A 15,556-nucleotide genomic window follows, 5' to 3' on the forward strand; every position below is an offset into this window, starting at 1 on the left:
GCCTAGATGGTCCTACCACCAAAATTTTCACCCTCCTTCAGAGCCTACCTCAAATTGTCACCTCCTCCAAGAAGCCTCCCCAAGCCCTCTAAGAATAAAAGTATGTGTTCCACTTACCACATCTTGCTTTGGACATTCAAAAAACTACACTGGTTTGTCTGGTTTTCTGGAAGGTTATGGCCCATCCAATAAAATAATAAAACTCCCTAACTCAGGACTTAAAAAGATACTCAATTTTCTAAGCTTCACATCTTTGGCTTCTGAAGAAAGGATTCCATCGGTCAATCCTCTGAGGAGTTAAAATATTCCATAGGATTAACTGCCCAAACTTTTGGCTCCAAGAATGAATATTTACTAAGAGTACTTTCAAGCATCAAGTAGATGGCATACAGCCCATCTACTCAAGAACATCACTCCTATAGTGGCCTGCACCCCTGCATTTTTCTTCAGTGTCTCCCACACTATTCTCATCAGATTAAACTATCACCTAGTGCTAACACACACACACACACACACACACACACACACACACACACACACAATGAAAAAAACTCTCCTTTGCTCCAGATCATCCTCCTGCCCATTTCTCTTCTCTTATAGAAAAACTTCTCCAAACTTCTGTCCTCTCTTGACCCACACACACCTCCATCCACGAAAGCTGCACTTGTCAAGGGGACCAAAGACCAACATGTTGCAAACACAGTAGTTGCTTCCCAGGCTCCTCTTGCTTGATATCTGAGCAGTAATGGATATAATTGGTCACAGCAGCACCCACCCCCCCAAACTCCTTCTTTGCTTGTCTTTTGGACACAACTTCTTCTTTCTTCTCCTTCCCCACTGGCTGCTCTGTTCCAGGCTCCTCTTGCTGGACCTTCTACTTTCCTGACTCTAAATACTGGAGGAAACCAAGGCTCAGTCTCTGGACCTTCCTCTTCTCTATCTGCCCTTTGTTCCCAGGAGGGCACGCCTAGCCTCCTAGCCTTAAACACCGGGTATAAACTGAGGATGCCCAGATTTGTACCTCCAGTCCAGACTTCTCCCAACCATCTAGACTCATCCAACGGTCTCAAAATTAGTATGTCTAAGACGAAATTCTTGACACATGCTCCCCACCATACTGCTCCTCTTTGCCAGTCTTTCTTATCTCATAAAGCCAAGGTTCTGCTCTATCAGTTGCTTACACCACAACCCTTGGAGGTGTCCTGGCCTCTTTTTCTCTCAGATGCCCCGTCCACTTCATCAGTACAACCTCCTAGAAACACCTTCAAGATCTCTGCAGAAGCTGTTCCTACAAGTCACTCCTGCTTTTACTACTACTACTATCATTACTAATAGCACCACCACCACCACCCCACTCCTCTTCCTCCGAAAGTCCATGCTACCAGCATCCCTTGCTTGGACCCTTGTAAGTGTCCTAACCAGGCTCCTTGCTGCCGCTCTTGCCCCTGTCCCACTGCCAGAGTCTATTTTCCACATAGATGCATAAAAACCTTCAGAAATATAAATCAGGCCATGGCCCTGCTCTTCCTAGGACCTCTAAATTCTTATGTTCCTTAGTTCCTTAGAATAAAATTGAACATCCTGCCTGAGGCCTTCAAGTCCCCATGTGGTCTGGGGCCCCCACTACCTTATAGATCTCATCCTCTGGTACCTGCTCTTGCCTCATTCATCTCCCTACCACTTCTCCAACACTGCTCCCGCCTCAGAGCATTTTCCATATTTTCCCTGCCTGGATATTCACAAAGCCGAGCCCGTACCCCATTTGGGACTCTGCTCCAATGCCACCGGATCAGAAAGTCCACTCCTGGCACCCTCTGTGAACCAAACTCTCCATCAGGATCTAGCCCCCTTTACCCTACTGCATTCTTTTTTGTGGGATTCCTTGTCCCTCTGCTAAAATACCAACTTCATAAGAGCGGAGACTTACTTATTTTGTTCATAGCTGTTCCCCTTAGCACAGGGCCTGGCACATGGTAGATGCCTGATACATTTTTATTGGATGAATAAATGAATTATCACTGGATGGTCAAAATATAACTATATGATTTTACGCATTATAAGAAAAACCATGACAACATTGGAAAGGAATAAAAAAAAACTCTGCTGAATTACACTCTTTTAAGATAATAAGTCTTGACTAAGAGCTTGTAATGCAGAGAGAGGCATACTTACTTCCTGATCACCATCTTAGACTCTGATGAACTGGGGCTTTCATCCTCTTCACAGTTTGGGCTTGTCAGGTTTCCATACCTTACAGATCAAAACAAAAATACCCACTCAGTGGGGTTGGAAAGCAACTCTATTCCATTGCAAACACGAGATAACTGTTACACTTTTCAGGAGTAATTACAGAAAGAAATATTTATGCAATAGCATCAAAAACTGATGTTGCTGGGATTTACTTATTGGGCATACTCTAACCAAAAACAGTGATTTAACAATGAATTGCACTACTTAAAACTTTCTCTTAATATTTAACATCTCTTTGAAATTCTTTGGAAGAACTTAGGCTTTTCCTCTCAGAGGGAGGGTCAGGTGTCACATTCAGCAAAGACGGCAGATTCCTTGTGGACTGGAGACACAGCCCTCTGCTCTATCTACTGAAGGACCTCGTGGCCCTGCCTGTGCCTTGTGTCACCTTCACACTCGTACCACCACACGTGCCCAGTAACGACTCCCTGCTATGCTCACGACTCTGGTCTCCTCAAGGAGAAGTCCTTGAGGAGAAGGGTTACGGAAGTAATTCTGGACCCTCCAGGAAAGGCTGAGAGAAGGGCTGAAGAACAGAATTTTTATGCAACCAGGAGAAGAGCCAGGGAACCAGGGAAGGGGACCCAGGGGGACAACTTTTTAGAAAGTGACAGGTGCTTCACAATTTTTTAATTTGTCTCATTATAAACTCAAAATTTACTAAATAACGAATCAGTCCCTAATTACAGTTAGCTGTCCTTCCCACTCCATATGTAAGCAAGACTCTTTTGTATAAATATATCACATTTTGTTTGGTTCCAAATGTACACTTTAAATTCTTGAGGAGTAGGCTTTTCAGTAACTCACAACAAATGCCCTATTTCTGCAGTTCCTCTCTTCCCCTCAATGAAGAAGCCAGAGATTTCTTGGCATTTCACAAGCTGGTACTCTGTCCCAAAGTTTTGATAAGAGAAATTCTATAATTGGTAGGTTTACATTTTTAAAGAGAACACTTTTGTCCTCTACTAATGGGATTAAAGGCCCCAGTACCCTTATGTTCCTTGTTCCTAGGATTTACAAATCCTTTTAAAAATAAAAGCCCACCATCTGGTTTGACCGAATGCCAGCCCATCTGGTCTCCCTATCACCCTATCCTGGTAGGTTCCAGTCTGCACCCTTAGGCATTGGCCCCCCTCCCCTGCACCTGTTCCTTTCTCGAGCTCATCAGCCTTATGGACTTCTTGGCCTCCTGAACATATTTTCCACAGGCCTCCACCCTCCCTAGCCCTCTTCATTCTGTCTGCACCTGCTATTCAGAGGGCTTCCAGGGCCACCCTTTGCTTTTCCTGAGATAAGAACTTAGATTAAGATGTATTCAGCCCCATATGAGCAAGGCAGGGATGGGAAATGAGATTTATCCTAAACAAACAGATTTTTTTGGCTCTCTCCGTGGCCACCATCAGCGTGAACCATGTACTCATCTTCTCTCACAGCAGACTTTGTGGTTTATTGAAGTAGGAAAGATCAGGGCGGGTGAAGAGCAGGGCTCTGGGACGGCCACCGTAGCTTCCACCTATCTGACTAGAGAGATCCACAAATTCTTCTCCCGCCAGCCCTCAGGGACTAAATGTGGGACTGAATCTTTGTTTTTGTCATATTCTATCTTAGTTCATTAATTCTCTCTGGTTATCTGTGAAATACCGCATCTTTTATATTCCAACTGAAGCTACAAGAGACACAAAGGGAAAGATACGCTCCTGGTATTTCTCTTTTTCGAGCTGTTTGTACTAAAAATGTCCTGATCTTCCTCTTCTTTGTCTTCACTGTAGCTTCTCATACTTCGCTGTTCTTTCTCTACATTTTTCAGACTCAGGGCCAAGCTGCCGGTTGGAATGACGTGAGCACCTATCACGGGTCCCCTTTGAGAATGTGATGCCACAGGTCCAGTCAGATGGTGTCAAGAAGGACTAAGCAACTCACACTGGTGAGTGATGGTAGCTCTCATTAATTAACCTGGTACCATCTGCTCAGAACGTGTGCGCAGAAGACCCCATGGATATTTCTCTCAGCCATCAGCGTGTCTACAGATTCCTTATCAGGACCAGAATGACTGGTTGACAATACTCTGGAGACCAATGAGGACCATCACTAAGAAGGCAAAGCACGTGTGAAGCGTGCATAGTCCAGGGGCCCAGGCTGTTCTCCATCTCGTCCGCCAGGAAATCCTTTGGGCTCTGCCTTTATAACGTACCCTGAATCCAAACACTTCTCATCACTTCCATCCTGGCTTTGGTCTAGATCACTTCCACCCGCCACCTTTGGTCTAGATCAAGGCCAAAGCCACCTAACCAGTCTCTTGGATCCAGCCCAGCTGCCACAGCAATCCTGTTCAACATAAACCACATCCCATCACTGCTCTGCTCAGAACCCTCCTGTGGCTCCCGTCTTACTCTGAAGAAAGGCCAAAGTCACACCTGCCTCACAGGGCCCAAAAGGACTTGCTCTGATTCCTCTGACCTTGCCTCCTACACCCGCTCACTTTTCCTCAGCCTCACTGGCCTCCCTGCTGCTCCACTCACACCAGGCATCCTCCTGCCTCAGAATCTCTGCGCTCACTGGGGCCCTTCCCCCCATCCCCCATGCCAACAGCTCCCTCCCTCAGCTCCTGTGGGTCTCTGCTCCAGTGTCACTTTATCAGTGAGGCCTCCCCTGTCCACCCCATAACACTGCTTTATTTTCTTTCACAGTCTTCTGTGGAGACTGTGTAACCTAGTTATTGTGTTAATTGTCCATTGGAACATAAACTCCAGGAGAACAGGATTTCTGTCTCTTTTGCTCACTGCTCTTTAGTGCTTCAAATGGTGCTGGGCTCCCATGAGGCAGGCTGATGGCTACTTGTTTGGGGGCAAATGAATCGTCTGGTGGGGCTCCCCAAGCAGACATGAAAACAGACCTCTCAACTACGAGGCTACTCAACTACTCTGTTGCTACAAAGGCACCATCTGGCTTTTTGTCTTAACCTGTCCATGCCTTCATTCCTAAAGGTCTAGGATCATAAAAAGCTTTAGGACAGCTGTGACCATTCCAAAAATCTAAAATTTAAATGCAAAAGAAATAAAGTTCTAAGATCTTAAAGCTAAGATCTTAAAAGTATAAGCAGTACAAAAAGACAAGAGAAAAACGCATACACAGTTTTACAAAGGAGACCTTCAGAAGCGAGATAAAATTAAAGAGGCTATAACCCTCTGGAATTTTATGTGGAGGGGATGATTATTTGCCCCTGCACTTTTTTTTTTATCATTAAAGGGAATTAACGCCTTACAGAAAAGAAACTAGACCTGCACTGGAATCAAGAACTCTTTAATGTTCAAGCTAGGTCATTTGAGAGTTAGTTTTACTAGATTAAGAGCGTTTCTTTGATGTTTCCTGGACCCTCTCATAGCTTCCAATCAAAAACCAAAGTCAAGTTCAATTCATTTACTCCAGGGGAGTAAATAAAAGGGGTGTGTGTGTGTTTAATTAATGGCACTAGAATAGCTACAGACAAACCTGTCAACAATGTCACCTCCAATTTCTGCAAAGTCTCCCTAGGATTTAAGATCAAAGCTTCAACCTCTTAAGAAGGCTTGCCAACGAGAAACTGGCCTTCTTTAAATGGGAACTCATAAAACTTAAATTAAAATACAAATTGTCAGAACGACTTTTGACATGGTTTTCCCTGTATCACAAGGCGAAAGAAAGATTTACAGATGCCTCTTAAAGTACAGTCTTAAGCAATTATTTACTGCGGCCTAAAAATTACAAGAAAAAAAAACCCATAATGTTTAACTGGTTGCTGACATTTAAACAGGAAACAGTTATTTCCAGAGGGGACAGATAGTATTGTTTGGAGCTTATCTGAACAAATGAAATGTTTAATATGTGTTTGAAGAGGGGACAGAAGCATTTGTGGTTCAAAGAAATCCTAAGATAAAGTTGTCCTCAGGGACAGTCTTTCTGGTAGGAGGCACTTTCTAATTTTCGCTCCATAGCAGAAAAGTCTCAGTAATACCAGACCAGGATGGGGATAATGCTGAAGAACTTTTCAAGCTCCACTGGATTCCAGCAAGTGACCCAATAATAATGGCAGATAATACTGGCTCCTTACCACACGCCAGGTACCGTGCTAAGCACTCTATATGGATTGTTTCATTTAATTCCCACAATAATCCTCCATGCTGCTGCTATTATTATTATTATTATTATTATTATTATTATTATTATTATTCATACTTCGCAAATGAGAAAACCAGGCCCAGAGAGCTGAGGTAATTGGCCCTCGAATACACAGCTACTAAGTGAAGCATAGATTTGAACTGTGACAGACTCTAGAACCCAGTCTCTGAGTCACTATCAAAACCCACAAGCTAGAGTTATCTTATTGATGTTATGTCTCCAGTGCACCATTCTTTGAGGTCAGAAACCTCGGGATTTTCATTCATTTCCCCAATCATTCATCTTTTTATTCATTCAGTCTTCATTCAATGAGTATTTGTTAAGGCCTATGTTCGGACATTATTCTCAGCACTGGGGATACGGCCCCTGTTTTCATGGAGCATACCTGTAGTGAGGGGAGGTAGACAATAAAATAATAATTTATTAATATATACTAAGTCAGAAAGTGAAAAGTACAATGGAAAAAATTAAAGCAGGCAGGGGTGATCAGACATTAGAGGGTCAGAGGTGGCTACTTCACACAAGGTATTCAGAGAAGACCCAATGTGAATTTGACAATGATGTGAAATCCTCCAGAAGGTGAGGGAATGGGCCCTACAGATTTCTAAGGAGTCTTCCAGGCAGAGTGGGGAGCCATGGCAGGGCTTGATGTTTGAGAAACATCAAGAAAGCCATGGAGTAAGGAGCAAAGGGAGTAAGTAAGGGGAGAGAAGGAGATGAGGCACAGAGGTCATAGGGACAGATCATGAGGGCTTGATAGGCCATGGTAGGGGATATGCTCGCTGCTCTGTCCCCCGAGCCAGGAATGGAGCCTGTTCTTAGCAGACACTCAACAAACATTTGCTAAATGAATGAATTAATACCATTGATTGCTGTAAATGAAGGAAAGGCTGGGGAGGGAAGAGAAGGGAAGAAACAGCTTACTGGGGGTGGATGAAAGAACAGAGAGGAAGAAGGAAAGGGAAGAGAGACCTCACATGAAGCTGCTGACTCAAGGGCCTCTGGGAGTCTTTGCTCTTCTAATAAACCCAGCCCATGAGCGTCCAAGGCGTTTTTCTTTAACTGACCCACAGGAACACAGGTCAGGTATGAGAAAAATGTTCAGAAGCTGACCTTGACTCAGGAGAATGATATGGGTGAAATAGCCAACAGATGTCTGGAACACCAAGGAAGCTTTGATTAAGACTGTGGACTGTATCCCATAGATCAGTAAGAGGGTTGTTTTTAATCACTCTAAATAATATCCTTCACTGTAGGCACTTCTCCACCCAAATCTGACCTCAAAAGTGGGTCACTGCCACCAAGCCTACCTTGGAAAGATCTTGTTACCACCATGGAGCTGGTTATTCAAAGAGAAGATAAAGGTCAAAGACAACAAGGCAAAAACTCTGTTTTCTTACAAGGGACCAGTTATGCTGAGCAGAGAAGCCAGCAATGTGCTTTCCACTCATAAGATCTGGTTCTCCAGGCACTTTTACCATGATTAGAAAAAGCTAGGGGCGCCTGGGTGTCTCAGTCAGTTGGGCGTCAGTCACGATCTCTCGGTTTCTGAGTTCAAGCCCCACGTCCGGCTCTGTGCTGGAGCCTGCTTCGGATTCTGTGTCTCCCTCTCTCTCTGCCCCTCTCCCACTCGTGCTCTTTCTCTCTCAAAAATAAACATTAAAAAAATTAAAAGAAAAAGCTAGAAGCCACAGAAAGAGCTGCTGTCCTCCCCTCTAGGCTTTTGCTGTGAAGGGCCCTCCATCCTCGTTACCCTTCGATTCTCCACATTTGCTCCAGAGCAGTCCCTGGCAGTTAAGGCCACATTAACAGCAAAAAGTACTTAGCATTTCTGTTGCACTTCACAGTTACAAAATGCTCCACGGTTATAAAATTTTCCCCTAACCCCAACCCACAACTGTCTGAAGAGGGGACCAAAAGGACAAAGGTTTTATAATCCCTGTTCTTCCAGAGAAAGAAAACCAAAAGGTCTATAATTTGTTCCCATCCAAATTTAAGATTAGTTCTTAAGTGTGATGGGTTTCACACCCTTGCTGTAAGGTGTCTTCTATTTTCCGTTCCAAGACCTTGTCATCAATTTCTCCTCTCTCATCCATTTTCTGCCACCACAGCTTGGCGCCTCCTCAGTGTCTCCTCCCTCCACTTCTGGAGGGTAGCAGTTGTGAACAATCAACTGTGAATGCGTCTTGCTAGCACGCTGCCCGGGCCGTAGCCGCAATGAAGGACAGCAGAAGAAACAGGGTTGGGTCTGGGGTAGGGAACAGGCAACATTCTGACAACCACAGAGTCTGTCAAGCGGGTTGAGATTTGTCTCAGGTTCAAGATGAATTAATACATCCTTAACAAATCAGTACAAGGCTGTAGCTCACAACCCAACCATAAAAAGGTGCTATCGCGAAGCTCGTCAAGAACCTTACAAAATGTGCTGTGTAAAACCTCATACACTGAGTATGAGGGTAGGACTGTGGTATCCCATCATTTTTAGGACTACTTTTCTCCCCTATGCTTACAAAAACTCGATATAGCACTGATTTACATGTCATTCCCAAGGGCTAAGTTTTCTCCCACACACGCATGCATAGACACACACACGTAAAAAAAAAAAAAGTCAAATAAGAGAAAAGTGATAAGAAAAACATGAAACTAATTCAAAAACACTCCTTTTTAGTTTTAAAGATTCAGATATACCTTTTTTAAACCATTAAATTTACTTTAATGAAATTAATGAATTTAATTTTCAGAACCATACTTCTCTGCCCCATCATGACGTACAGTAGGAGCACTGCCCTCCTCTGACTCCTAATGGCCACCTACGTGTCATGTGCCATCACCCATGCTCAGGAGCCTTTGCCTGGAGGGCCCTTGGATGAACTTGTGGAAGTTTGGGAATCCCTAAACCATATGCAAAATTTGGTGATGTGCTTTTTTTCTATATGGATGATGATCCATAGTTTCTAGCAGGTTCCTAAACGGGTTTGTGATCAATCTCTCCCACCAACTGCTAGAAAATGGTCAAGACCACTGCTTTCAATTATCAAAGCTGGATTGAAAACCAGAATACATTCCAGTTACCACTCACGATATATGTACCCTGCCTTTCAGGGGTTTTTTTTGGCAGTTTTATTTTGTGGTTTCCAAACAAATGCACATTAAAAAAAATCTGCTGAGCAATTTGGCATCCTTTTCTACAAAAGAAAGATAACTGTGTGTCCTCCCTCTCTTGGCCAAGTGACATTAAAAAAAAAAAAAAAAAGGTACTTCATAGAAACATTTTGATCTCATTTCAAGAAAAGAAAGCTAGCCTGGTTCGGTTATGACCTGAGGTGAAGTCTTTGACAGCATCCCTTCAGGGTCTACTTTAACAGAACCATCACTTCCAGCCCGTTAAGCTAGGGTTCTACAATCACCACACGTTCCCACAGAGAATTCCCACAGTGCTGCTGGGTGAAAGTTGGGCCCATTTGGCAAAAATAAACAAGGATTTACTAAAGACAACCAACCCAGCAAGGAAGAGAACTTATTTCCATTTTCCCTCAAGTGATTAGGGTTGGATGTAATTCTAAAACAATACCAAATGAAATTTTTCTGGTTAACATAATGCTAGGGCATAGCTACAGAGAGAAAAGAATAAGTGTTTGTCATGTTGAGGCTAAGCCCTGTCTTTTGTTTCCTGCCATGCTTCCCAGAGCTGAGCAGGTGAGCCATGGATGATCAGGGCACGATGTCCTGAACAGAACAAAGCTGAAGGTGAATGAGCATGTGACCCTCACTTCCTTGAGCAGCCTGTGACCATTCGATGTCTGGAGTCAATCTCCCTGACAAGAACTCCTTATTTTTATCAAATTGTGAACAACTTCTCTACTAGACCAAAAAATTTTATTGATGTTGTATTAGTTTTCTATTGCTGCCACAACAAATTACTACAAACTCCATGGCTTACACATAAATTGATTAGTTTATAATTACATAGATCAGAAATCCAACACACAGTGTCAGCAAGACTGTGCTCCTTTCTGGAGGCTCTAGAAGAGAATTCATTCAGTTGTCTTTTCTAGCTTCCAGAGGCTGCCTCAAGTCCTTGGCTCATTGTCCCCTTCTTCCACCTCCAAAGCCAGCAGCATGGCATCTCTCTGACCCTGTTCCCATCCTCACAGCTTTTTCTCTGATTCTCTCTTTTGCCTACCTTTCACTTTTAAGGACCGTTGTGATTACATTCGAGCCACCCAGATAATCCAAGATGATGTCTTTATTTTTAGGTCAGCTAATTAGCAATCTTAATTCTGCTTTGCCTGGAACCCAACATATTCATATTTCAAGGATTAATCCTGGACATCTTGCGGGGCAGGGGTGGGGGAGGGTCGGGCATCATTCTGCCTGCCATGGGCAGGTATGTAAATTATCACAAATGTTATATCTTCTATCATTTTATGAGGTAAATTGTTTTTCTCCACATGATAAAGCATGAACCAGCAAGAGCACAGGACTTTTCAAGAAGGATGTTTTCAATGCTCTTTTCAATGTCAGAAGCATTGATACCCAGAGATTCTCAAAGCCCTTGTTATAATCCTCTTTTCTTCCATAAAATATTTGTATCTTCCTAATAGTCACAAGAAATAAGATCTAAGTCCAATTTACCTTCCAGAAAACTGTCTTTATTTTTTTAAACCCATGACATCTATACCATCCAAGAGGTTTCTTGCCTATGGGGCCATCAACATTCAAATCTAGAGAAAATCTGTTTAAACTCATGTGGTATAACACAAATCTAAGAAATGGCTTTCATTTTCTAAGAAATTCTCACCCTAGCAGGATATCCAGTATGTCTGTATTTTAAGCTGAGAAAGGAAACAAAGGAATGCTAGGATTTCCTGAAAGCTTTCCTACTATATGAATGGGATGAGCATGCCGCAGCCAACTGACCAATAAATCTCAACTTTTTCATGGATGGTAGGGCAAAAGACTCAATAGGTGAGCCGCTGGATTTGTTTCCACTTGATTTTGTGGTGAGTTGGAGAGGGGAGTTACTAAAGTAAATTAAGAGAATGGTATGGCCTATGTAAGTGGCAGAAGTTAGATTTAAATAACTTTCAGAAGAAACAAAAGTGTGGGAAAAATCATGCTATGAGTTTAAGAGTGACATTTAAGTGTTACTGCTGTAAGAGACCAGCACCTGGCATTGAGCTATGGTGACCACTGTTAAGATGCTGTGAGGCCCTCGTCTAAGGTTAGATTCTAGAATTTGCTCCTAAGAACTCTCTGCTCACAACCCTCTGTACTTGGACCTGAAAGAGCAGAGGGAAGATATTATAAAATTTGCTTCCCACTAAAAGAGAAGGAAGTAATGGAAACTCATGAGCACTGCATACCAGTGAGATCTAGGAATCTTGGGCAAGTGCATAGTCTAATTCCAGAACTAAATCAAAAAATTATTTTTAAATGAGGTTTAACATCTCAAAATACTTATCCAGGTTCTCATGCTAAGAAAGCATTTGAGAGCTGAATGTATTGTGTTACGAGCTTTTGAAAGAAGGTTTACTATGACCACCTCACAGCTTCTAGGGGAAAAAAAGATTTTTCTTAAAAGTGTACATGCACTCAAGAAAATGAGAATAAAGCCACAAAGGGGAAGAAAATATTTTCAAAAGACATATATGATAAAGAACTACTATCCAAAATATACAAAAACTCTTAAAATTCAACAGTAAGAAATTGCACAACATTATTTAAAAATGGGCAAAAAGAATTTCCAGTTTCCAGTCCAGCACGTAAAGAGCTTACAAATAGCCACTGCATCCTAACAAGCGAAAAGCTGACGAAACTGGAAAATGAACATCTATTCTCAGATCCATCAGAAAAGTAAGGCCACAGGGCAAACCACTGCTCCTTACTGAAGAGACAGACAGGCAGATACAATGAATCATAACTTATCGGAGCAGAAATCTCCATGGGAACCAGTCCCAGGGTAGGAAAACCTGAATTGTAATTGATGAATTGCTGGAGGTTCAGTGTGGACAAGACTAAGAGAGAGAAACTACAGGGGGACCCAGTCACAGAGAGGCTGCCACACTTTGGTGAGTTTTACCTCCACGAACTTGAACAGCTTCCCATGAAAATATCAGAGAAATGTCTCCTGGTACTTCTAACATGGGAAGGTGAAAAGGAACCATCTTGAAATACACCAGAGTACTTCGTTCATAAGAACACCTGCTCTCAGTAAAACAATTTTACCAGAGCCTCATCTACCCAGGGAAAGGAAAATAGGCCTTCTCTAGCCTTAGTTGCTAGCTGATAAGTTGTTTAGTTGCTTTTTCTCATTCTACCTGAGGCAGGTACTGAGAGCCAAACAGCAAAAATCCATCCTGAGAAAACAAGGTCAGTAGAAAGTCAGGGGTCCAGCCACAGCAGGGGTATATTTTTGGAGTCTAATTCACTTTCCTCTCTCTTTTCTTTCTTTCTTTCTTTTTTTTTTTTTTTAAGGAAAACATTAGTTCAGTTCCAAGTCATGTGGGACAGAGGTGAGGGGGGACATTAGTCCAAGGGAGGAACTCATGTAGGAACCCCTCCAGGTTCTGGGGGGGGGGGGTCCTTGCTGAGGGAAATACCCATCTCCAGGTCCCTCCACATTAGTTATCCTTTCCCTAAGGGACAGGAGGAGAAAAAGCAACAAAGCAACTAAGAAGCACTGGTGAAGTTCATGGTCCAGGGGCAGAGGCTCACGGTTAGACTGAACCTAATCATAAAACTATAGAATGCTTCCCTTTCCCCCACATTACAAGTACATTATGAAAGATTGATTTCCTTTTACTGGGTACATCATATCCACCTCTCATCAAAATATTACAAGGCATGTTAAAAACAACAACAACAACAACAACAACAAAATTTTGAAGAGACTGAACAAGCATCAGAACCAGAGTCAGATATAGCAGGAATGGTAGAATTATCAGGTTAGAAATTTCTTTTAACTATGAACAACATGCTAAGGAATTGAATGGAAAAAATAGACAATATACAAGGACAGATGGATAATGTAAGCAGAGAAATGAAAATTTAAAAATTTTTTAAAGAAATGCTAGAAATCAAAACATTGTAACAGAAATGAAGAATGCCTTTTACGGACCCATTAATAGATGGGCATGGCTGAAGAAAGACTCTCTATACTTGAGAATATAAAAATAGATACTTCTAAAACTGAAAAGCAAACCAACAAACAAAAACAAACAATACCCCCCCCCCCCCCCCAAAAAAAACCAGAATATCAAGCACTATGGGACAATTACAAAAGGTATAATATATGCGTAATGGGAATACCAAATGGAGAAGAAACAGAAATAATATTTGAAGGAATAATGAAGGAATAATAATGAATGCGAATTTCCCCAAATTAATGTCAGACACAAAACCACCAATCCAAGAAGCTCAGAGAACACCAAGAAGAATAAATGCCCAAAATACCACACCTAGGCATATCATATTCAAACTTCAGAAAATCAAGACAAAGAAAAATCTTGAAAAAAGCCACAGCAAACAAAATAAAACAAAAAACACTTAACCTATAAGGGAACAAAAATCAGAATTATATCCAATTCTTCTCAGAGGCTAAGCAAGAAGAAAGTGAATGGAAATATTTAACATGTTGAGAGAAAACCCCACCAACCTAGAATTCTGTACTCTTCAAAACTATCCTTCAAAAGTGAAGGAGAAATAAAACTTTCTCAAATGAACAAAAACAAAAATTGAGGGAATTTTTAGCCAGTAGACCTGCCTTGCAAGAAATGTTAAAAGAAGTTCCTCAGAGAGAAGGAACATAATATAGGTCAGAAATTCATAGCTACATAAAATTCACACAAGGAAAAGCAGACTCTCTGAATAGACCTATATTAAAGAAACTGAATCAATAATCAATATCCTTCCAAAACAGAAAGCATCAGGTCCAGATGGGTTCACTGGTAAAGTCTACCAACATTTAAGGAAGAAATTATATCAATCTCTAAAACATCTTCCAGAAACCAGGATCAGAGGGACTACTTCCTAACTCATTCTATAATGAGTTGGCCATTCTATAGGCCAGTATTAACCTAAAACCAAAACTAGACAAAGACATTATATGAAAAGAAAACTACAGACCAGTATCTCTCATGAATATAGATACAAATATTCTCAAAAAATTAACAAATCAAATCCAACAGTGTAAAAAAGAATTATACACCATAACCAAATTGGATTTATTCCAAGTATACAAAACTGGTTCACATTTGAAAACCAGTTAACGTAATCCATAACATCAACAGGTTAATAACAAAAAATCACATGATCATATCAACAGATACAGAAAAAGTATATGACAAAATCAAACATTCATTTGTGATGAAACTGTCAACAGACTAGGAATAGGGAAAAATTTCCTCAACTTGATAAATAACATCTATAAACATCTACAGGTAACATATTTAACAATGAGAAACTCAAAGCTTTCCCACTAAGATCAGGAACAAGGGAAGATGTCACCTCTCACCACTGGTTTTAAACACTGTACTGGAAATTCTAGCTAATACAAAAAGCAAAAACAAAACCCAGAAAAGGAAGTAAAAGTATACAGATTTGTAAGAAAAAAAATAAAACTATCTTTCTTTGCACACTGACATGATTATCTATGTGGAAAATCTTAAAAAATCAACCAAAACCTCTGGGAATGAAAAAGTGATTATAGGGGCGCCTGGGTGGCTCAGTCGGTTAAGTGGCTGACTTCGGCTCAGGTCATGATTTCGTGGTCCGTGAGTTCGAGCCCTGCGTCGGGCTCTGTGCTAACAGCTCAGAGCCTGGAGCCTGTTTCAGATTCTGTGTCTCCCTCTCTCTGACCCTCCCCCGTTCATGTTCTGTCTCTTTCTGTCTCAAAAATAAAAATAAACGTTAAAAAAAATTAAAAAAAAAAGAAAAAGTGATTATAATAAGATTGCAGAATACAGGGTTAACATGCAAGTTAATTGCTTTCCTATATACCAGCAATGAACAAGTGGAATTTGAAATTAAGAACACATTACATTAGCACTTCCCCCCAAATAAAATACCTGTGTATAAATCTTTAAAAAAAATGCAAAGGATTTTACAATCCTTTACAATCCTAAACTACAAAACTCTTATGAAAGATATC

General features: G+C 41.4%; 1 protein-coding gene across 3 annotated transcripts in view; it reads right to left on the reverse strand.

Annotated features, from left to right (window-relative positions):
• RGL1 (ral guanine nucleotide dissociation stimulator like 1) overlaps positions 1-15,556 on the reverse strand; it is a 258,267-nt gene that overhangs the window by 60,613 nt on the left and 182,098 nt on the right. For all 3 annotated transcript variants that reach the window (XM_030303435.2, XM_030303437.2, XM_030303436.1), the window contains one exon: positions 2,173-2,250. In XM_030303435.2, the coding sequence (XP_030159295.1) occupies positions 2,173-2,250 (78 nt within the window). The remainder of the gene's footprint in view (positions 1-2,172; positions 2,251-15,556) is intronic.

The sequence above is a fragment of the Lynx canadensis genome, chromosome F1 (assembly GCF_007474595.2).
Source record: "Lynx canadensis isolate LIC74 chromosome F1, mLynCan4.pri.v2, whole genome shotgun sequence".
NCBI classification, from domain to species: domain Eukaryota; kingdom Metazoa; phylum Chordata; class Mammalia; order Carnivora; family Felidae; genus Lynx; species Lynx canadensis.